The sequence below is a fragment of the Branchiostoma belcheri genome, unplaced genomic scaffold (assembly GCF_001625305.1).
Source record: "Branchiostoma belcheri isolate BF01 breed outbred unplaced genomic scaffold, Haploidv18h27 scaffold5, whole genome shotgun sequence".
NCBI lineage: Eukaryota > Metazoa > Chordata > Leptocardii > Amphioxiformes > Branchiostomatidae > Branchiostoma > Branchiostoma belcheri.
The window spans coordinates 6023066-6048425 of NW_017804131.1; the positions used below are offsets into that span (position 1 = coordinate 6023066).

Sequence of the window (25360 nt, forward strand, 5' to 3'; positions counted from 1 at the left end):
GATACATTTTGAAGGTCTTAGGCACATAAAATTGAATGTGTGGGTCATTACGCACCACTTAGGTGCAATGTGACCTCAGGAAACCCCCAATGGAACACGTGTTCCATGGATGGAACCGGCCATTCTTTAGATAGAACATGGAACGGGTACAGCACTTTTGGCCCTTTTTTTGCTGAAAATAGTCATTAAAGTCCCCCAAATGAGTCACTTGGAAGTGGTGTATGCCAAATATGTGACTGCTATTCTGTAGACACATGTTCAAGGTTCCCTTATACCAAATTTCAGATCATTTGGTTGTAAAACCAGGGCTCGGGATCCAAAAATCCATTTTTGGGCGAAAAATGCCCCAAAAAACCTTCATAAAAATTTTTCAAAGGCATGTATCAAAAAAATGAAAAAAACGCCTGGGGGTATTGGCCCACTCTACCTCCATGCCAAATTTCAAGTCATTTGGCTGAATGATAGCGGAGTTGAATCCCTTTGACTGTGTGGCAGGAGGAGAAGAAGGAGAAGAAGAAACATCAGAGAACACAATATATTTCATCCATACCATGGTATGGACTGAAATATAATGAGACACATCGATAACATCCTGATTAGAATCTCTGTTGACAAAGATCTCTACCAGCAGAATCAGCAATTCTGCCAGTCTGAGATCGCAATCTCTACCCTGCCAAATGTACTGGTATTAGACAGTTAGGATTTTTTAGTGTTATTCTATAGTTATTACCTCCATGAAAAATGGAGGTATTGTTTTTGGCGCGTCTGTGTGTGTGTGTGTGTGTGTTTGTGTTTCCGCACATTTGTAGTCAGCATAACTTCATAACGCCTTTATGGATTGTGATGATATTTGGTATGCTGGCAAGTCTTAGGAAGATGAAGGTCAAGGTTAAATATGGGCCTCCTGGTGGATGACCTTGGTACTGCAGCAGAACTTTCGGTTTTTGTATCTTTTGTTATAGTCTGAACATGCTATGGTCTTGACCTTTTGGTCTCCAAATTCTTGTTGTTGTGTGTGTGTGTATGTGTGTACCATGTACAATATATTGTCATGCAATAAAGTTCTTTTTTTGTATTTCTGGCCGCAGTTGTGCTTACCTAACACGTAGGTTTCCCTTGTTCTTGGGGTTGAGCAGGTCGCGCACACGCTCGCAGTAGATTTCCATGTAGCTGACTTCCACCGAGAACTGCAGGTCCTTGCTTTCCTGAGTCTTAATTTTGTCAAACAGTTCTTCACATAGCTGGAAGGAAATGTTGATAACACTGTTAGAACTAGAAAAGTAACATTTGCAAAGCAAATGCATGATGTTTACCTTCGGATATGGTCTGCTCTGTTAATTCTTACTCAAACACACTCACATACATGTATATGGTGACAGGAGTCTAAATGCCTACTATGAAATTGCAACATTATGTAACCCAACACCAGTTACTATGGTGACAGACATCAACAAAAGTCTAGAGGCCATTGGCCAGGTCAGAGGTTAGTGTTTGGAACAGAAGAGGAAGAAGAAATGGAGCAAAAACAATATGTTTTCCTTCGGTAAACATAATTATAGTCATTCTCAGATGTACATCTTTCGTTTGGCTTACAACAAAATTCTCATATCATCTATGCACACATTTAATATACAAATTTGTATGTATTGCAACATCTAAATCTATTAGAAATTCAAGTCCATCCCTGTCTCCCTCCCCTACTGGCTTGTATAAAATTGGCTTACAACAAAATTCTCAAATCGTCTATGCACACATTTAATATTATACAAATTTGTATGTACTGCAACATCTAAATCTATTAGAAATTCAAGTCCATTCCTGTCTCCCTCCCCAGATGAATATTTCATTCCCGAGTACAATGCTTCAGACAATACTAATAAATCACATTGCCCTGTGCGGGGGATGCATAACTTGATTGCACAGCGGATATCCAATAATTGTAATCCCGGGACCAGCGCGTCTTTGTCCACAATCAAACATGGGGCGCTCTTAACAAAGACCTAATCTATTCCAAACTCCAGGTCTGTATACTTAATAGTCAGACATGGTACATGTACATACTACACATATTCAATATTATTCCTGTTGCTTAAAGCTTCTAATACAAAGATAAGACAATGTCATATACATGTCACAGTTGACTGGGCCTATGGATTTTTGACTCAGGTATTCTTAGGGTATCATCATAATATAAATATATAATCATGTTGTATAATCATCAGCTATTGAATTAAAATACCTTTTTTAACCTGGTCCCTTCAAACCCTTAACATCCTGTCGTACCATTTTGGGCCATAATAGGATGCCTAGCTATATAGGCCTGTTTTTATTTCTTATTTTTTTTCCCGCCCGCTCCATTATTTTTCTAGAAAAATCCGTTAACCAAGAAATTAAATTGGTGTGGCCTTAGATGAAATTACATTAATTATTGCTAACCTGGAAAACCAACTACTAGTATCAGCATTTACTTATAGTTATTACTATTGAGTATGAAATATGGTCACTGTCAGAAAAAGTCCAAAATTCAATCCTTTTTAATCAGTATGTAACTACTTTTGACCTATTTCTGTTATCTATTTTAGGCAAGATGACTCATATGCACATATGCATACAACCTACTGGCACATCAGTTATGCATATTATGCATTTCCACAACCCTGCTCTCTCTCTCTCTGACACTTAATCTCTTTTTAATTTCCTTTACAAAGGAGGTTATCTTGTCTGAACTGGTTTGCTGGGGTGTGTAGTTTGCGTACAGAATACAAATGGACTTCTTCACAAGTCTTTTTGGGATAGACAGGCCTTGGCCAATATACATAATTAAGAAACTTAATTTAGACTTAATGACCACCCTGCTTACATATAAACGAAAAAAAAGGTCCGTAAAATCGATATTCACTAAGGCCACACCAATTTAATTTCTTGGTTAATTTCTAGAAAAATAATGGAGCGGGCGGGCGAAAAAAAAATAAAAACAGGCCTAGGCAGCCTCTTATGGCCCAAAATGGCACGATAGGAGCCATGAAGTCAACACACCAGGCTGGTTCAAAATTCAAACAATGAATTTTCAACCTTTAATGATACCATTGCATTGAAAGATGGAATAACTGTAACAATCAGGAAGAAAAGGACTGTTTTCAACTGTTCAGGGCAAAATATGAGCATTTTGCAGTTGATTCTGCATTTTTATATTTTTTTTTGCAAATCAGAAAAAAATGAAGCGGGCGAATCCGTTAACCAAGAAATTAAATTGGTGTGGCCTAAACAAATATCTAAGAATGTCAAAGCGACAACAACCCTTCTAGTGTTCCATACCTGAGGAATGATGCCTTGCTGGTCCCTGGGCTCAGGTTTGCCCATCATGGTGTAGGATTTCCCGGCTCCCGTCTGCCCATAGGCGAAGATGCACACGTTGTAGCCTTCAAACGCATGTTGGAGCATCTCCTCTCCTATGTCCTGGTAAACCTTGTTCTGGCCGGCAAAGTTGGGATCTTGCTCCTACAGTCAGAGAAGATTTTAATTTCTTAATCTTTGGTATACTGAAAACTTGGCTACCAGTTCTCTACTGTTTATTGAATGAATGAAAGACCTTTATTGTACGTTTGTGCTCTAACAAGCTAAGTACAGGTCATGAATAGACAAGGAAAAGGATACAGGAATGATACTTAAACTATACACACTAATGTGATCTACTATTTACATGTTCAACTTCTTCTCGCTTCTTGATGCAGTTATAGATGGAGGAGCATATAGCACTAATGATACATTGTTTGTCAAGTTTCATAAGAAATATTAATTTTTCTGATTTATTTAAATGTCCAAAGCTGGGTTTAAGGCAACAGAGAGAACATTAAATTGGCAGTGAATTCTGTAACATTAACTTTAAATGATATTTGACAGAAAATATGCATTTATGAAAGGCAAAATTTGCAGTTAGTTAGGCAGATACAAATAGCTTCTTTCAAATTTCCTTTATAAAAATCATATGGGCTTATCACTTCTTTGTTCAAAAAACAGTTTGCATACTGTAATAATTCTGTATGTTACAAAAACAAAGATTATTTGTAGCTTATTTTCAGTATGATTAGTACTAAGCTGAGGCCAGACCCAGCTATTGACCGATTTCCTTTTTACTCCGAGATCAATCTTGCATTTATAATCCTCTCTCTGGCAGGCGCACGCTTGTATTGATCAACTGTTCCCCTTATATATTGAATAATCCAGCCAAAAAACAGATTGCCTAGACTGAGTCACGTATTGATCCGATGGTACATGTATTAGATAGAATTATGCAGTGTGACCAACTGTACATGTATACATGTACTAGATATTCTCCATACAATTCAGTATTCTTTTGGGTTTTGAATTTAAATGAATTCTCATTGATGTAGATGTAGATCATCATTGAGCGTAGATGAAGTGTTCGATCTTGAATGTCTAATTTAGGCTACTTTCCATATTATCAAAAAGGAATATCACAGTGGAATTCAAAATGTATGAACACACACAAGGTTTATAATGGCTTACTGTGGTAGGTGTAGCATGAGTAATGCAGTTACATACAATGTACTGTATATGCATTTTGAGATAAGATTGGGAACATGCATAGTGTTATAATGCTGCATGTGAAGATAAAAGGCTTTATGTTGAATATTTTCTGATATCCTTCCATTAGTTATCTTCTGAAGACATTCTCGAAACATGATTCAGTGCCTGTATAATGTATGGATGGAATTCTGGAACTTGACACACCCACTGAAATTAGGGGCCCAAGTATTATGAAAACACTGCTGATCAATATACAATGTACAATGTATGAATTAAACCACCGAAGGGTAAAGTCATTACAGATATAGGCCAATGACTTTAAGTTTATGCAATAACACTAGAACACCATTTTGATAAAATATCATGCATTTGAAAGATATCTAGATAGCCAAACATGCATGTATATTTGATAGTGGCATTCTACATGTATACAGTCATCGTATGTCAACATTGCTCAATGTTAGGCATAAAATTAGATGACACAGATCTAGATATGCGGACAGGTATGCATGAATGGCAACCAAATCAGTAACTAACACAGATCAATTTCATCCAGTATGTATATATAAACAAGTCCAAAGCATAATGAGGACATTTTGTATTTATTGCACTGCATTAAGAGGCTGAAATTACAAGCTCTAGACCATGCACAAGTGCAGGCGTGTGTTTCATATTAATGTTTGATTTTTCCATTGGCATTTATTACTACTTTCAGTTCTCACTGTCAAAGTACCACATGCAGCTATGCAGTTTATTGTTTTGTTGGCTGGTCAACCAGAAATTCAATTTCTTTTCCTTTAATTTGAAACACATTTTCTGTGTGCATTTATGAGAAATTATATTTCATGACTGTGGTTCTGTTTATCCTGTTGCCATGACAACACAGCAAAAATCATTTATTTTGACACCATAAGCATTTTCATAGAAGTAGTGGTTTGCACTAGTGAATAAACAAAGAACTGTTGAACCATCGTAATTTCATTCATATCAAACCTTGTCATGTACTAGAAAATGTTCATCTTTGCAATTTGTAATGTTCTTGATGTTTGTTTGCTCTGGGGAATGAAACAGAAAATCTACATCACCCACAAAGCTAAGTTGAGGATGCCATTACAGGGCTCGAAATTCATTTTTGGAAATAGGTGCACTGGTGCAACAACCTAACAAAATTGGGTGCACAAAATTTTCTGTGGGTGCACCATATAAGATAAAATAAGTAGAATATCAGCGAAAACTAATATATATATGTTTTGTTTCTAAAGAAAAGTACTACAACTAGTAGTACAAGAATGATTTTACTATTTTTCTGACACTTGGATGTTAAGAATATGCTGAATACTATTACTACTCTAAATTTAACATCTTGACTTATTATTATTACGTAAACCTACAAAAAACATTTGGGTGCACTGGTGCACCCATAGAAAATAATTGGGTGCACAGCTCCAAATTTGGGTGCACTAAAGTGCACATGCACCCAGTATTTCGAGCCCTGCATTACTACATAAGGGTGTGGGTATGCTGGAGCAAATGTCACGGGACCATGACTCACATTGGTGTGGGACCAGTAGGAGTAGTCAAAGTTGAACGCTTTCACATCCTTCGACTGCTTGGGATGTTGGATGGCTGAAAAGGGAGGAAAATATCCGTCCAATTCAAAACATGGAACAGTGGCTATCGCATGACTGGAATGTGAACTAGAGGCAACTCCAGAGAACGCAATCACACAACGCATTGTCATAATTTTGAACACAACATTTCACAAGTTATGAGTGTACTAATTTATTTTACAAAATAGATCGCAGACAGACTGTCTGAAAGTATACATAATAACAGCTTTTAATTGGTTAATCATGTCACTGCGACTGACAAGAGATGGTAGCCAGATTTCTTTTCAATGACATTCATACATTCAAAACATAAAAAGCAAACAATGATATGTCACAATACAAAGGACTTGTTGCACATTCTGTGCAGATATATTTTAGTAATCATGTGTCTCAAAAATTTTGTGAGGATGAGTATCAAATATCGAAGGTATGGCCTCATGTCAAAAGACAACTGCGTAGTAAGCTTTGTCTAAATCTATGGACCATCAACACCATACCACCATCGGTACAGAAGCTGTGCATATTTAGTAAACTCTGCATGTACGACCATAAGTAGGCCTTATTGCCAGGGGAGCCCGATAATCCTTAGACGTCATCAGCCCCTCCTCACTCCCGCTAAATGGGAGTAATATTCATCTGCGCTAATGGAACGCTGCGCTGCCTTCTGACGTTTCAGGTCACCAGACAGGAAGCCTGAATGAAACCAACGCTGGCAGAATTCAAACTGTGACTGAAGAGGCAATAACAACCTCCTTGTGTGCATGAACCTTCTTTCTTCCTTGCTGCCAAAAGGCAAGAAAGAAAGCTTTTTTGTTAGGGAAACTGAGTCAGCATTTTGAAGGACAGTCCTTGGTTGTGTGGTTAAATGAAATTTTTGTGAATTCGATTACGGTTGCATCTAGGACAATAGTACAGTTGTTGCTACAGAACTTAATTTCACAACTGAGTTATATACATTGACAGACAGTGGAATATGTGTGCCCTCTAAGCGGTCAGTCATACACTATTACTGAAAAGGACTTATTGTTACGGTAATCAAAAAGTCTTAAATTTTCATTTCATAACATCATTTCATTTCATCTTAGTCTTTCCGTGCATCAAAACGTCTGAAACAACAAAGACATTAAATCTATCTTAGATAACAAGACAAGTCTGTAATACAATATAAATGACAACATTAAGTTCAGATCGATCCTTACCGGTTGTTTTGTCTTTCATGGAGATGACGCATTTTGCTTGGCGGCCGATCTCCCGGTTGTTAAACGGCCGTACGCGCACGGCAACCTTGACGGAGGACATGGTGCCTCAACCTGTGCTCAGTTCCTTGTAGCTCCAGCAGATATAGAAGAGTCCAAGAAGGAAAATAGAAGGAAAGAAGAAAGTAGGAGTCTTGGCTGTTGTGTCTTCAATCTGCAAAGGAAAGAAAAAGAATACAACTACTGTCACTCTCAGAATAAATTAAATCATCAGTTATTTGAGCACTAGGGCCTTACAATGTACATAGTGTCTTAGTGTGTTGAGTCTTATAGCAACAGTAGTAATTTTCTCGCCTTTTCTGCCCATCTGTGCACATGTATCTTCCAGTTCATGAGCTAATTCATATTCCAACTTCATGCAATTCCGTTCTCATCCAATTACTACACACACTTTCAAGATGGGAACCTTATCCTCTTGAAAGATAAGACCAGTTCCATTGATCTGCCCAGTTGGAAGCAATGCCAGATCATCAAATGCCTTGGATGGGAGAAGCCTGCACCAGGCCTTCCTGAAAGTTATGGACAGTAGAATTTGGCAAAAATAGGCTGAACAATTAGCCAGGTAGTGACCTGCGGTAAGAATAACATTTCAAATTTCCCCTTAGAAGTGCTGGCAAATTCTAACTCTCCTTGCAACTTATTTTCCTATAGCCAGAATAGTTGGACTAGCAGAGGCTAGGATCAGCTTCTGCTAACATAATGTACTGGGACATATTGGGTGTGTCTCTATAATTTAGCCGGAAGAAAAATATACTGCCCTCAGCCTTTTAAGTCTTTAACTGTATAGAATTCACACGGAATGGTCTAATGATAGATTAAAGACTTAGTGATGTTTTCCGTCACTATCATTGTACTGAAAGAAATGAACAACAATAGTACTGAAAGAAAGAACAACAATTTTACAACAAGTTGATGCTAATGGATAGCACAAATCTCTGCCAACGAAGCATTACTCAGTATAAATGATAGACGTGCTCCTAATGTGAAACAAAGATGCGATATCAAATCAAAGGAAGCTGTTATCCTGGAACTGCCCCAGAATCAAATCATTTCTTCCTAGAGCAAGACAAAAGTACCCACATGGGAAAAATAACATATTGGAGCATCCCACAATGCTGCAATCAACCAGACAGTCAAACAACAACTGCAAGTGAAAAATTATACCTTGCAAAGTCACCTTGGTCTGGGTTATTAAATATATATTACAAAATTGTGAAATTAAATGTAGCACATGTACATGTAGGTCACAAAAGGAACACTGCCTAGTGATGATAAAATAATCTGCGGCAATGAAATGACTAGAAGTCATTCATTTTTAATTTGATGGGAATGGTGTGAATCATGTGTGACACTGGGAGCAGCGTACACCCGTACGCACGTCATACGAAATGGAGCAGCATACAAAACAGCTAGCAGGTCTTCGCAGAAATCATAATCTTTATTTCCTTCAAAAGGCAATCCGATTTGTGAATGCTGAGCACATTTTGTTCCTGACCTCCAGTTTCCAAGTAGTGGTATTTACTGTAAGCTCACGCAATGAAAATTATAGCTGGCTCAACAGACTTTTAAGAAGGCAAGATTTACATTTCTTGGCATGACTAAACCCAATTTTGGAGTTGGCTTTCTTGAGTGACCCCTATACATAATACAGGATCACAACCATAAGAAAAATTTATCTAAGCCAAGAAAACTACATTTTCAACGTTCCCAGTCAGAAATTACATGTATACCAATTCTGATATTCAATTGCACTCGTCCCTCTCTTAATGAAGATGGTTTTTCAGATCTTTTGGCCTATACAAACCAGCAATAACACTCAACAAATTACATATACATGTACTTTAATTTTATCTACTTTTTTGGCTTTTCTATTTGTTACATAGACAAAAGTAGTACAAATACTACTTGAACATTTTACATGATTTGTATTCTTTATCATTTCAATATAAGGTGCTCAATGCAAAATTGCAGCCCTAATGGCTAAGCTGAATGTTAACCTTCTTCATGTTGTGATTGATGAATGTGAAGTTATAAACTGCACCAAAACACTACTATTTATATATAGAAAAAGACAACAGAGGGAGGGCTAACAGCTGATCAGTTCACATTTGCATATTAATGACCCATCAGTCAACACATTAGACACATGTTACTTGCATTTAGTCAAAACATACTACTTCACCCTTGAAATTAAGAATGTATGACGGCTATGAAAAACAATCAGTACTACATATGCAACATCTTGTAATTTTATACAAGATGATTTAGGTTTAAAAAATGTGGGGCATTTTGTTTGGACGTAACTGGGCGCCCACCTGTCTTGTTCTGATTGATATGCTAATAAGAACGTCACAATTAGCAACACTACAGGGCCTCCTGATCAACCAGAGATTGGATCCACGCAGCTAAGCAGGATTGATTTGATTGGTTAAAAGCTGTTTTGCATTCCCAGCATATTGCGAGGGTTACCGGTGTGTTGTTACCCACAATAACAAATTCCTTTCATAATTCCCCTGGAATCCTTTCAGCCCACAAATTTCATCAAACGAGTCCTTTTTATCAATGACAACGACATCTGCTGTCTGTGGACTGAGTTATTGATATTTTGGCAACAGTTTGAGTTCTGATATTACAAAGACATCTGTTCATTGTCTGATGGATGAATCTTCATGATTAATTTAAAAGTTATAACACACATATATGCTTGATGGAAGAGCTGGACCAAAATAGACCACTCTGTTTGTTTTGACTGAAAGCATTTGATAGAGTGCCCAGCAAAATTTCTTGCTGTATGAGACTGACTGGTCCTCCTCCCCTGCATAACTCGATTGTAGTCAGACCAGCATAGACTTAAAGGCCTTGTTCATATGGAACCACCTAAACCGCGATTCGGGTAACTCGCATTCCGCACATCTGGTCCACATCCTAAAATGGACACATTATTTGACCACTACTGCTCTTTAGGCTGCTGCCACGTAAAATTTGGTATTGCATATAAATAAAGAAATATCACTCCGTAATCCATGACCAGGTGAAGTCACATTGAAATCACATTGCGTTCAGACGCAAACCGCGATGCGGGAAAACCGATTCGAACCACCTCTAGAAGTGGCTTGGGATCGAGGCGCTTTCAATGTTATTTGGAGCGTTCAGATGGGGCCACTTGAAACTGGTTTCGGGGGAAACCACATGTAAAGCGCCTTCACTGACTTCACATGAACAGGGCCAAAATTACACCTGTATATCTGTTGAGTACCTTGGCAAATTGACAGAACAAAATGACAACACTTGTATGCTCCTCTGTCTTCTTGCGTCAGTCTCTACTACTGGTGTGAAAAAACTCATATCAAAGACTCTGGAAACTGCCAAAAGGTATAATTAAGTAATTTGTAAATTAGTGTAACAAACTGAACTATTTTACCCTGAAGGATGTAGTAAAACACAAAAAAACAGACACATTTTTCAGCTTGGGAGTGTCAGCTACATAATGTGTTATGGAAGCTGTTTTGTGAATTGTAACGTTTCACTTGTCTAATAACAAAGTACTTAAACTGAAGTATTTTACCCTGGGGTACTACTATGAAGACAAGTGGTATAACTACTATGCGTTATGACGTTGTCTTTCACTGTTTCAGAACATCTCACTTGTGCAATAACGCAATGACATCTTTGGTTTTCTGACTTATTTTTGCATGTGTTGATGTAACAAAAAGAATACTAAAGAAATACATAAAAACCTCTTTTTACAAGAATCACACCTTTTTTTAACAATAATAATTATTGATGCTTTCTGACACTATGGCACATAAAATTTAAATGAAACAGTTACGCCATTTTAGTGTAGTTAAAAGCTAAGGGTCATTGAATCTTGTAAATATGGTGTTCAGTGTAAGAAATAGAGCAGAAAATAGCCTCTTTACAACAGCTGACCTGTATCAAATCATCGTAGAATAGATGACCCACAATTAAGTATGGCAGCAATATCATACATTACTTACAATAGAATTAACATTCAATCTAAGACATCGCCTTTAAAGCCTAGTCATTTCTTTTATATTAAGAAAATCTTAATCTATTGCAAGAAGTTGTCAAAGAAAATTGACAAACTGTTAGTATATGAACCTACTAAGCTATCCTACATGTATACAGCATTCAAATAGCAATGTATTGATGTAATGGAAAAATTTGTAAAAAAAAAAAATTGGGGCCCATTTGGGATTCTGGTCCAGTCATCCAGCATATGACCTATGACCTTTTGAAGAGAACCTTAAAATGGTCTGAGGTCACTGCTATGTTATGGGTCAAAGAGCATTTGGGCTGACAAAAATAACAAAACTTATCACACTCTAGAATCTATATCATTTCATTTCATTTCCAAATTTGTCGGAACGTCATTCATGCATGACATTAAATGAGTGTATGATTATTACTAATGCTATTCCGTATAAGAAATATGAGTAATTCAACATCACATTCAATTGCGTAACAGGATTACATACGCAGGGTTGGACAAGTTTTCAAAAATCCACTTGCCTTATCGAGCAAGTACCTAGTCATTTCCACTTGCCCGAACCAACTTTTTACTTGCCCAAAATATGACACATTTCTAAGCATTTTACTAGCAGAAAGAGTTTATAATATTGGATGCTTTACTCATCAAAATTGTTTAAAACTTGGTTGAAATACTGCAGGGGCTAATACTTTGCATCCAAAAAATGTACTTGCCCAATTGGGCAAGTACTGGGGGATATTTACTTGCCCGAACATTGCTTTTACTTGCCCTGGGCAAGTGGGCAATGGGACTTGTCCAACCCTGATACGTATCAAATATATGTTGTATAACAATAAGTCATAGCAAAGAAGGGCATATCTTTGGCAAACAGACCCTGACAATGGAAATATACTGAAGCAGGTCACGTCACAAAGTCATCCAGAAGCCACTAAATCAAAGTCCTCTTTTGCCAAACAACATACATTTCTACGGCATTAAAGTCCTTTCATAGCAACAAAAATGGTGGCTGGTGAAATGGATACTGCTCTGAGGCCAAGTGATGTCAGCATACAAAGCATGGTTTTACGACTTGTCCATTACAGAAAATAGAAATGGAGGAACAGAAGCCATTCTCCAAGTCTACTCAAGACTGTTTCAAAAAGGCTGTTTCAAAATAGGCCCTCAGGTACGACAATACAATGGAGGTCTCTGCATACAAATACATTGCATCATCAATTTGCATGTGGCATAAGAATTGGCAAAGGTCCTTGAAGAAAAAACGTGTCACTTCTACTCGTATTTTGTCTTCCCTGGAACAGTATTTGTCTATCAGTTAGTACGTGTACCAGTGAATACTAAAAAACACACTCAAAAAAATCTACTTAAGTAGTGTACAGTAGCACTTGAATATAAAATTCTTAAGAAAACATCACTAATTCCTCCAATCTTAAAATAACAAGCAACGCCATGTGCAGCTTATGTAATTGTTGGTGCAAGTTCCCCAGGGAGCCATCAATGTTCAAATATCTCTGAAGGCTTGCAAAGGACCAAAGCAAACACATCAAGGGCTCAACTATTACAATACAATGTGAGAGATAAATCTGAAAAACGTCAATTATAGGCATTAAAGAGTTATGTGATTAAGAGTCTTTAATCCCTACTTTAAGATAAATGAAATTGAAGAAATGAGAATGATAGCTCTCTGAGTGCCACATTTTCTGTCATTTTGATTGGCTACATGACATTGTATCCATGACGACTCGACCCAAAGGCCCAGACACTCGTATTCGTTTTTACCGTACGCGTCTGACGCCTAGATTTTTGGAGTGGGCACTACGCCTTGAATTATTGATAACACATACACGGAGGGTGCGTGAGGTCCCCTAGCTTACCTCCGGGAGTTAAAGAATTACAATGCCGTCATCGAGCGAGGAAGAACGGGAAAACGATATCGGCGGATCCGTGGACTTGATGTAATTAACAATCTGGCGATGGCGTAAGAGGGCGGGTTATATAGGTGGGGTTTGTAATGTATGTATGTATGGCTGACATCATGGTGATGTGTGCTGGCGTCTGGACGGAGCTGGGGCCTCTCACATGCCTGGAATACCAGAAGGGCCACCAAATATAGCTGCGGCAGCTGTCTGAGGGAAAACTTCGCACCCCGTCACACCAGCGTCGTCTGCACCCCGTGACAGCCCGCCTGACCCCTCTTACTAACCAGAAATGGGAGATATCCAGCGCAGCAAGGCGACGCATCGGTTCGCCGGAGCCTCCCTGTCTCTGACATAGCGATGGTCTGTCCGTGCAGACGACATTTTGGGAGGAGGTTGCTCAGAAAGAGCTCACATAGCGGAAGTCGGCATCTGGCATCTTCCGAATAACATTTGCCTTACGTATTACACTCATATTATGACCCTGACATAACAAATACATGGATTTCATCATTTTCTGAGGAAAATCTTTGCGTAGGCCGGCACTGAAGCGATTGTATCACCCTTCATATACACACAACCATCAACCTAAAGATGTCAGCTGTCAAAGATACAACACTGTGTATATCCTACGCTTACTGGCGGCGCTAACATGCGGTTTTGCCGCTTATCTGGTGGCAGAGAGGTCCTTACCTAGATTGTCCATGTCGTGGTTGTGTTTTCGGAGCGGTGTGGGGGTGACAACAGCGCCAGGGCCCGGTGGTTTTGCACAGAGGAAAAATATCTCTGCCCTTCCCTCGCCGCCGCTCTCCTCTCTCCTCTCCAGTGGCGGAGGTCATGTGACAGCATGACGTCATGTCAGGGGGTGTCGTTCTGCTAACAACCGCCAGGGGGCAAATAGGCCGACTGTCAAAACAGGACCCCCAAGATTGGCATACATTTTGTCGTTATACGAGCGCCTGTAATGTTCAGTTAGATACATATTGCTACCATTTACTTGTTATCTAATCAGACTCCAGTTTGCGGCTATCCTAAGAGGGAAATTCTAGCGAAGCGATGACGTCATTGCATGTCACCTAGAGCATGGGATTGCCACCTATCTCAGTGAATGATCTTTAAAGTCAATTTTCTTCCGGCAAATCGAAAATAGCGAACCATTTCCTGCCTTGTATGTGATGCCTGTAGCCTGGGACAAATCTTTGGATCGTAAAAGGCGCTTCCTGTATAGAATGCCTCAACTATGGAATACATGCAGTTGAACTTTCTGGCATACATGTAAGCTTTTTAGAATGGATGATGATAGTTTATTCAAATACAGGGCGGGAAAACAAAACAATAACAGTAATAATAATGATATGGGTTTTCATTCGAAGAACATTTCATAGCCCAAAGGCTGAATTACATGTCCCATAAATTGGGTAAATTGTAAAACAACAAGTACGTAACATGCACATTAACTCTATTGTACTAGTGGTTGAAATAACAGTAGTAGCATTACATTTACAACACAGTTCGGTGTAACGTTACAAAACAGTAAATCATTCTAGTTAGCCGTTCCGATTTAATACAGAGATTAAAAGCTGTGCGGACTGGCAAATGGTCAAGTTTTTTGTTCTGTCTAGTTTCCCTCCCCCTTATCTTTCCCGCAGTTGAGGAAACCAATGTCTGTACTGTTCAGATTTGTGCAACTATTCTAGATGAGGAAATCTACTTGGAGAGTATGTCAACCTAGAACTATAAATGCTCACCCAGTTTCTCAATGTTTTCCGTCCACCAAAGTTTGGGCTAAGATATACTCTCCAAGCAGAGGTTGGGTGTATTTTTAGCGTGTTTTTAGGCTTTTTTTATCGGGGTTTCTCTTTTGCACTGATTTTTTCCCACCAAACCCAACCTCTGCCAGCAGTCGAAAGCTTCAATGCCGGGTTTGGTGGGAAAAAACTCAGTGCAAAAGAGAAACCCCGAAAAAAGCCTAAAAACACGCTAAAAAATAACCCAAAACCTCTGCTTGGAGAGTAGCTAAGATACATATCTAACCAAGCAATATGAAATACTTAGCATGCACGCACAGAATGGAGATACAGTAGTATTCTTCCACGGGTGACTGCCGGGTTAAAGTGTTTGAGGGGGCGGGGTCTGGCGATTCACATATAGATTGCGTAATTCCGAGGTTTTACAATGTAATAGGCTACTAGTGTAGCTCCTACTGTAGTAAAGCAGATTTCAACAACCCACGCACTTGCGGTGAGAAGGGGTAGGGTTAAGAATATTTATGCGCTTGAACTACATAAAGGTCGGCTTGAGAAGAACTTATACACAGTGAGGGATCCAGATAAAGGTGCTAATAGTCACAACAATCACAACGCTTCTAGTACTACAGGGACAACTTAAGCTGTAGTCAATGCAAGTCAAATCTGCTTTAAAGAACCCCCTTGACTTTATGCTATCATTCAACTTCGTAACAGACGCTGAAGCACTACATGCAGAGGGCAACCATAGAATTTTATTTCCAAAGGTTGAGCATTTTTAAAGGTACTTTTTGTGGGGGCGTTGATACACAATGACTTAGAGGAATGCAGATAGCTCATGTAGTGCTGTGAATGGCAATAGTTATTCAACTTCAGAACAGACGTAGGGACACTACATACAGAGGGCAACAATAGAATTTTATTTCCAAAGCTTGAGCATTATTGAAGGTACCTTTTGTGGGGGTGTGGATACACAATGACTTAGAGGAATGCAGATAGCTCATGTAGTGCTGTAAATGGCAATAGTTATTCAACTTCGGAACAGACGTAGGGACACTACATGCAGAGGGCAACCATAGAATTTTCTTTGCAAAGATGGGGGCATTTTGGAGGTGCCTTAGCTTTTGTGTAGGTGTTGATACATATAATAAAAAATACAAAATAACACGCCATAGAGTGCTCTAAATAGCATAAGAGTATTATTCAAAGTTTCTTCACCATTATCACTGACAACATCTGCAATTCTGAATCTGTATCGTGTATCGGTACAGCCAGTATAACCGCCAATCGGCGTAACACACCAGCTTCGCAGGCACGCGGCGCGGCGGCAGCTAGCTATATCACACCGAACGACTTGTTACACTTAATCTTTGCACATTTGATTGCAAGAGTTGTTTAAAGCTTTCTAGTGATGATGCCCCAACTGTGCTTGGTGGTAACGAGTTCCAGTCTACGATAGTTCTGGGGAAATACGACTTTTTGAATACCTCAATTCTTGGTTGATAACTCTGATATTTGAAGGCATGACTGTTTCTTGTTCTTTTCTGGGCTGGTATCAGATACTTAGTGGTTGGTACGTCCACCAGTTCATTAGTCATTTTGTACATCATGCACAGTATATGATGCATGAATAAGCTGTATAAAATACAAAAGAGCGCCTAAATGGAGGGATGGCTTTTGATTTGCGTCATGGAATCCTAGGTGGTGATGGGACGAGACAGATAGGACAGAAGAGAGCGGATTCTCACTTAGCCGGTATTAAGAACGGCGTCAGGGTGTCTTCTGCCGACGGCAGTGCGTCACTGGTGGAATGCGAGAAGCGTATAGCCGCTTTGTACGTCTTTTATAACGTTTTTTTAGGGTAGATGGATTGTTTTGATATTTGCACATCTCTGTCCATTTTATGACGACATCAGAAAACAACTATTTAGCACCGTGTCCAAAATGCTCCCTTACTTCCCCACCATTCCCTACCACAAAAAAAAAAACAGTTTTACTACTAAACTCAAAGAGCCCACATATTATAGAAGAAGTGGGTAAATTCGTCTTCCATTGCCTAAAAAGAAGAAGTCAAACCCAGTAAAACTAGTACCATGTATCTTGTAGAATATAGTATAATGCTAGACGTAGATATAGTCTCACATACCACTGTATTTTCTTTCTTATGTTGTTTGTAACTGCAATTAGCCCTCGGGCAAGTATTTGCAATAAACGTTCTTTCTATTATACATTTTTAGACGCCAAGCTTGTATGAAGAGGGCTAATGATGTATACATCACGAAATATGAAGATTAGATAGCGACAAGATAAATAGTAAAATAAATTAAAAGGCACATCATACTGCTTACGTGACAGGTAGACGGATGAATTCACTAAATGGATTGAAATATAAATGGATTGAAATATAACATTTTCTTGGGTGTATTTATCAGGGATGTATTATGAACAAGAAAGGTAACATTTGCAAAGCAAATGCATAATGTTTACCTTCCCATATGGTCTGTTCAGTTAATTCTTACTAAAAATATTCATATGTATGGTCAGACAGGAGTATAAATCCTCCTGCTATAAAATTGCAAGACTAGTTTCCATGGAGACAGTCGTCTGGTTCAGGTCATCGACCTTATTGGTCAGTCGGAGAAAAAGAAGAAGAGGAGGAGAAAAAAACAGAGCAAAAACAATATGTTTAACAGACATCTTTCTTGTGTGATATGGAGCCACAAACAGTGAAGCTGGTGTGTTACGCCGAAAGGCGGTTATACCGGCTATACAGTTACAGATACAGATCTGCATAGCGTTATTACATGCGGTATAGTAACGGTTACTCACCTCTCAGGATCGTTCTAGGTTCATGTCAGGTCATGCTCACACAATGCACACGGGGCGCAGAGAGCGCCATGATAAATAGACACAATTCCGTGAGCTGATAGGATGATCTATCAACACAGCACGTATTCTTCAGGATATTCCTAAGATTCTATGTACGCTGTGGCCTTGGGGTCCAGCTATAGGGCCATTTAGAGAAAATCCTACTCTAAATCCTTTATCGCAGTGTTGAAACATCCTTTGATGTTGCGATCGAAAAACCATTGATATTCCTTAGTCCGATCATTTTTGCCTTGAACGTTAGGCCATGTTGATTTGATTATATGGATGACATCCGCGCGCGCATGAATTTTCGGCCGTTTCCAAAAAAAAAAAAAGTTTTCAACCATACTGTAAATCGTACAAAACAGTTGCAAAATGAGCAAAAATATACCGTAAGTTACAAAAAAAAACCATATCAATGTCGTAGAATGCTAAAATCAAACGAAAAAAGACGAAATTGTAAAGAAATGAATTCGAAGAGTAGATTATTCGCCAAACCATATTCTGTGCCATTTGTTCAACCTTCATGACGACGTACATTTCATAATGAAAACAACTTTTTTTTTGCAAAACTTTTTTTTTATTCGCACGCGCGCATCAGTTTTGGGGCTCCCGGAGGATGTCATCCATATAATCAAATCAACATGGCCTTACCAAAATCCCCTCGTCTGTAGCCCTTTAAAACAGTTTATCTTTATAGAGAAGAAATATTTGCCTTATTTGGTAGCACCCAAGGTACGCCTTATGTAAGAATTTGCCTGTCAAGGTAAATATGCGAGGATAGGTGAACAGTGAACTGTGGATGGTTATCGCTGTGTGGGGTTAATCCATATGTCCTGACCCCTATCGATTTATTAAAGTACTGCAAATGAGAGATATACGTGCTTTCTGGACTGAGATTCGGCCATGCATATTTATTTCAGCCAGAATATGCATGTGCATTCACCTGTATGTTGTTTATATGTATTAGTGCTCTTTATTGAAAATATTGAAAAAATATTTTGCTTGTCATTTTAGACGTTCTCAGTGGATGGAATAACCATATTTGATTTATTAATCTAATATTTTCTCTCCCTTTTTTGCTAGGTTGAAATACTTGAAGAATGGTTTATTTCATGTTAACATGATATGTTCATAAGTCACAGGACGCGTACAAACCACAACCTAAATATCGATCAAAATTATAGAGTTTTGATCTAGACTAGCTCCAAGTCAAAACGAAACAGAGAAAACAGAACAAGACTGGCAATGAAAACATATATTGCCATGGCGACGGTGGTTGCTGTTAGGGTTATTGTTTGCATGGCACTGCCATCATTTCATGATTTTGAGGAAGACTTGGTACCTGTTAAGTCTAGACAGATACAGTGCACCCCTCCCCTGAGTGCATATTGAACGAGCCCCGGGGTCACAGAAAGTAGGGCCATCCGGGGCAGAGAGGTCTTCCCAAGGGTTTCCAGGAATGTGGGCATAGACGTGGGCCAGAGACATGCCTGTGGACATTCCATTCCTGTGTACAAAATGCCTGTACCGTTCCTTAGAATTCTTGCAAAATGCACACAATACTGTACCATTAGGCTCCTCCCTGAGACGTCGCCAAAAACAGTCTAGTACGTGAATACCAATATACCTATTTCTATGCGGGCGCACCTTTTTAATCAAAGCCTCTAGCAAACTAATTTTGCGGCGTGGTTCACTCCTGTATCCCCCCAAATCCTCCGTCTTTCTACCTACGCGTCCACCCCCATTTCCGAAGTGCGCATTGAAATGTATTTTTGTACACGCGTATAACTATAAACCCCTTGTAAGGCCACAGCAAGTAATTTCTATGAATGACATATTAGCGCGCGCATTAATTTTCGCCTGATTTGGGGGAAAAAACAAAGAAATATTGTTGCCCTCTGACAGTGGTCAACCTGCAAAAAAATGGGCAAAGCTGTCTGTTGCCATGCCGGTACGTGAATGGCAGATAAATATGGAGAGAGGAGACAAGACAAGGCTCTGATTTTTTGTTTTGTCTTTAAGTTTGATGCATAGATGTATTCCATTCCTTTTATACTGGTATGTGATGTTCCCACCGAATCAAATCCATTTTGTACAATAATTGAAAATTGTATTTTTCAAAGTTGTTTCAGTGACAAATGGATGTCATAATAGTTGGCAATAAACTTAGCACAATATAGGTATCATTTCTTGTTTAACAAGGTTTATGATGTCAAAATTTGAAATTGTAAGAACCTTGTTTTTTTTTTGGCCCGCCTAGTTTTTTTTTCCTCACCCTATCGCATTCGATATGGAGTCTGCGGTGGATGTCATCCATAAAATTTACATACTGTGGCCTTAACAAGGTTTATGATGTCAAGATTTGAAAATGTAGGAATCTTGTTTTTTTGGCCAGCCTTATTTTTTCTCGCCTTCTCGCATTAGATATGGAGTCTGCGGAGGATGTCATTCATAAAATTTACTTACTGTGGCCTTAACAAGGTTTATGATGTCAAAATTTGAAAATGTAGGAATCTTGTTTTTTTTTTACCCGCCTTGTTTTTTTCTCGCCCTATCGCATTAGATATGGAATCTGCCGAGGATGTCATCCATAAAATTCACTTGCTGTGGCCTAAGTATTCCCGTGCGTGGAACCCGCCTTGTTTTTTCTCGCCCTATCGCATTAGATTTGGAGTCTGCGGAGGATGACATCCATAAAATTTACTTGCTGTGGCCTAAGTATTCCCGTGTGTGGAACCCGCCTTGTTTTTTTCTCGCCCTATGGCATTAGATATGGAGTCTATTGTGGATGTGATCCATAAAATTCACTTGCTGTGGCCTAAGTATTCCCGTGTGCGGAAGTTTTACAGATCCCGCCGTGTTTCTGTGACGCACGGGCGCGGCGATGCGCGTCCTCACGCCGACTCTCTGGCGCCAGACCTGCCGTCTGAACTGCATGTACTGCGGAGGTTCAGACATCAGTAAACTAATAAAGGTCTGGAGCCTGTGTGTCATCTGCCGAGTCACGACTCTCACTAGCTGTACAGCAAACGACGTCATCTTTCAAACGACACGGACACAGGGGGCATCTCAGAAGTTCGACCTTATCTGGTTTTCAACACAATTTTATCCTTGTTTTGTAGATACACGTACGTGATAACTTGTGCTTTCTTATGTTTATCCTTTGCTCTTATGCATAATAACTTATGATTTGACTGATGGAAGTTTTTTTGTTCAATTTGACATGTTTTTGATAGTCAGATAATTAGATAGTTAGATAGTTCGTCGTGTTAACTCTATATTATTTTGTATCTATTTTGATTTAATTTGTTTCGTTGTCACTTATTTACAGTACACTTGTGTAAAAAGAGGTCATATAAAAAATTGGATTTTAGGAGAACCCACTCGATAAACCCTTAGGTTTCTTGGGTTCTCCCGCACGTTTGGTTGTACATATTCATTACATACTGTTTTTATTTTTATGTGCAAACTGAAACAAACAAACAAACAAATAACGCTGTTCAATATATCATGTAGATAAAGGGGTCTGAATTTCTTTTTTGTTACAAGACGTAAAATTTACAATAGATACGTTATCTATAAGCACCGTATTGCAACTTCTTCTGTGAAAATACATTTCTCGACATGTACAACAGTACAATATTTACAGGTACATTTGTAGGGCATTGAAAGGGATGGTTTCAGACCGGCTTTTATATGTTATGCAAAACTTAGTATTTCAAACACGACATGCATGTCTAGTCGGTAATTTAGTGTATTCCAACTGAGAAGGTTTTGTCCAGTAGAATTAAGTCAATCTTGTTCATTCTGCTCGTTAGAGGACATGCGTTGCTCTGTACACAGATCCTTGTGCGAAAGTCCCAAGGCAAGGTCTTGTATGTAGCACTGTACAATGGAGCCCGGAAATACTAGCTAAGGCCACACCAATTTAATTTCTTGGTTAACGGATTCGCCCGCTTCATTTTTTGTCTGATTTGCAAAAAAAAAAAAAAAAAAATCAGAATCAACTGCAAAATGCTCATATTTTGCCCTGAACAGTTGAAAACAATCATTTTCTTCCTAGTTGATACAGTTATTCCATCTTTCAATGAAATGGTATCATTAAAAGTTCAAAATTCATTGTTTAAATTTTGAACCAGCCTGGTGTGTTGACTTCATGACTCCTATCGTACCATTTTGGGCCATAATAGGATGCTTAGGCCTGTTTTTATTTTTTTTTCGCCTGCCCGCTCCATCATTTTTCTAGAAAAATCCGTTAACCAAGAAATTCAATTGGTGTGGCCTAATATCTTAAAATCTTGAATAAATTTGTAGGTGTCACGGTTGCCACATAAACGTTTACTGCCATTTTATCTATCCTGGAGGTCATCGTTAGCTGTAGTACCATGGAGTTAAGATTTTAACTCCACGGTAGTACTGGTTTGGAATTCAGTTGTAGAGTTGATCACAATTCAGCTTCTGGCGACAAACTGTTATGTAGAGTCACCGGAATCGTGTATGTTTATTGCTAGCCTCACTTTTTTTTATCGCTGTACAAATCTGCTAGCGCTTCCCGTAATTTTAAGGCATCTGATATCCGCTTCCCATGAAGTCCGCTAGGTGTCGCTGCCGCGCAGGTTTGGTTGTGCCTTGGAGAAAATGTAAGAAAACTGGATATATTATGAGAACTTTAAACTGTTCTCCAACTCGACTGAATTTTTGACTGAACGATCGCTCAACCTGGACGGTGGGCGATATCGACTTCAGACAACCTTTGACCCTTTGCTGACGTCACACGTGGGAAAAATTTTGAGTTGGAGAACATTTTTAATTTCTCATAACGTAATATACCAACTCAGATGAACATTCATGCTGAAAGTGGATATAGCGAATGCCTACAAGTATTTTTGTTTCGTTGGTGTTCGTTGAATACTGGAAAACTTTGCTGGGAACTAGGCTCGCCCTAAACTAGGGTCACAGTAAATTAGGGTCACAGTAAATTAGGGTCGTCCTAATTTAATTTTTTCAACACGTTAAATTAAAAAAAGACACAAACGTTATGTCCGATTATGCTAGCTTTTCTAGTAACAGTATTTGTCACAATCAACTGTTTCCTTATGATTAACTAGCAGTTAAAAGGAAGCTCTGGATGTGAAACAAATCGTTTCCTTCCCCTTGCTGTAGACCCCCCGTGAACCGATAGGCGTCTCTGCTACTCTTCTCATAGCAAAGAAGACTTGAACCCTCACATGCCTGTATGAATGAATAAATGAAACTTTATTTTCGTGTCGTGCGCTTTCCCGCGCCCAGCCCTTGTGGGCTTATACGACACTGTTTGAGTATAAACAATACATAAACAAAAGAGAATCAAAGGTACAGATAACAGAATCCAAACATAATATGTACACACTGTACACAAATAAAGGTAGGCGATAAAATAATGGTGAACAAAGTGAACTCATCATAAATGCAAATAAACGAATCTGTACATAATGAACCAAGATTTCACAAAATAACTGTATATACTAGTATGTCGCCCACTTATTGTTGTCGTTGCCAAATGAGAGTTCATCAATAAAACTGAATGAAAAGCTGACGAAGAAATATCTATATTGTGATTTATTCTACCACGATGTTCATGCTTTTCTTATATAGGATATTATAGCCCATACCAAATCATACCGTTTTGTCCTGAACAAGCTATGGTCTTGACTTTTTGGTGACAGATAGCTAATCCTGTCAGGAATAAGTGGCGTAAGTTTGATCCCCCTAGCAGCTTGTTCTGGAACTGCAGGTTAGTTTCTGGTAAAAACTTTCAAAGCCAATAAGTCCAGATTGGAACAACATATTTTCATCATTTTTGGTGTGTAGGTAGCTGAGAGAGAGATGTACATGATTAAATGCAAATTATGCAAATGGGGACTTAATTTGCATAATTAATGAGGAAATTCTATGATTACAGTGTTTCATATAATTGTACTGCTATACATGTAATCTATTCAATCTGTGGCAGGCGGAACAAGGCAGGCGGAACATAAACAGATACCAATTATGCAAATGATGACCTAATTTGCATAATTAATGTGGAAATTCTGTGAATCCTTATTGGTGAATGATGGGAATTTTATACCTCGTAACATGTGTAAGTTACTTAAAGGTTTGCGTCGCTATGCATATATTATGTTAATGTAGAGGTCATTTGCATAATTTATGAGGACAAAGCAAGCCCATATTTCATGGAGGTATGAGATCTCGGAACTCTTGTTAAGTGATGAAACCAAACAAGCAACCACATTAAATGCTTTTAAGAGAGCAATAAACACATGACCCCTGACCTCATGGACTGACTTATCTTTCGACTGGACTGACACGGACTATGATTATGCCTTATGATTTTGACTATTTGTTTTGGTCGACTATCCTGTTTCCAATGATTGACTACTTGTACTCTTTGTTCATATTATTTATTATCTCTATGTTTAAGTAATTGATTGTCTACACGTATGTCCTTTGTAACTTGTTCTGTCTTATGTTGGGCTACCTTGGAAATCAGTTGTCCTAAACTGAAGGTACCACCCAACCGTTTTTAATATCAATCAATAAATAAATGAATAAATAAATTAGTTACGTACAATTAAATTTTATACTGTTTGCCTCGAGAAGGAAAACCAACATTTGGTTTTCACTCATAAGCGTTACTCTGTCCCACAAGTCACAACATAGTAATAAATTGATGTCAACTATAACACTATTAATCTTACAGTAAGTCACATGATTTCACGGGTATGTGTAGATTTGTGTCTTCCGTATTTCTAAATGACACATCGTTAGAAAGAAATCCGTGAAGATCTGGGTGACCAATGACATTTCCTGTGCTCCTAAGAGTGGATTTATATTTGTTCCCCAGTAAAACGTGGCTACGAACACTATTATAGGCCAGAACATTACTCATTGTAACTACTACTGACGTAAAGCATTTGCCTCCACGGTCGTAAGAAGAGAAAAAAGCTTTCGGCTAGTGTGAGATTGAGTGTATAAAAAAGAGATTCAGGCCTAAGTGCACGCAGAAAATCGGCTTCTCAAAGTCTTTTCTTGTCGTTTCTATGACTACGGAGCAATTTGTGTTTGCTGTGGCTTTTCCGGACTTGTGTATGCACCAGGATAGCTCAATTTGCGGACTACTTCTTGAGGGAAGTGAGCTAACCGCTCGCGGCAATGGATTTAGGGGAACTAAGCGTTATGGTTGCTGCTGCTGCTGGTGGTTGTGCGGAACACGAAATAGAGATGAATAGTTGACGTGCAAATGAGTTGTGATCTATGGACTATTAGCGGCGATGTTCGTAACGAAGTCATATCAGTATGAATGTTAGGATGACGACGTGAAGACACTTTGTATTGAGATCAAACGGTTCAGCCAGAAGCCGTC

At 38.7% G+C, this 25360-nt stretch overlaps 1 protein-coding gene across 1 annotated transcript in view; it reads right to left on the bottom strand.

Moving 5' to 3' along the window:
• LOC109479710 (kinesin-like protein KIF1A) overlaps positions 1 to 14175 on the bottom strand; it is a 60541-nt gene extending 46366 nt beyond the window's left edge. Inside the window, exons 1-5 of the mRNA XM_019781700.1 lie at positions 14033 to 14175; positions 7358 to 7568; positions 6101 to 6174; positions 3316 to 3498; positions 1099 to 1241 (exon numbers count right to left, since the gene is read on the bottom strand). Of these exons, the coding sequence (XP_019637259.1) occupies positions 1099 to 1241; positions 3316 to 3498; positions 6101 to 6174; positions 7358 to 7457 (500 nt within the window). The 5' untranslated portion in view covers positions 7458 to 7568; positions 14033 to 14175. The remainder of the gene's footprint in view (positions 1 to 1098; positions 1242 to 3315; positions 3499 to 6100; positions 6175 to 7357; positions 7569 to 14032) is intronic.
• Positions 14176 to 25360: the final 11185 nt, after the last annotated feature.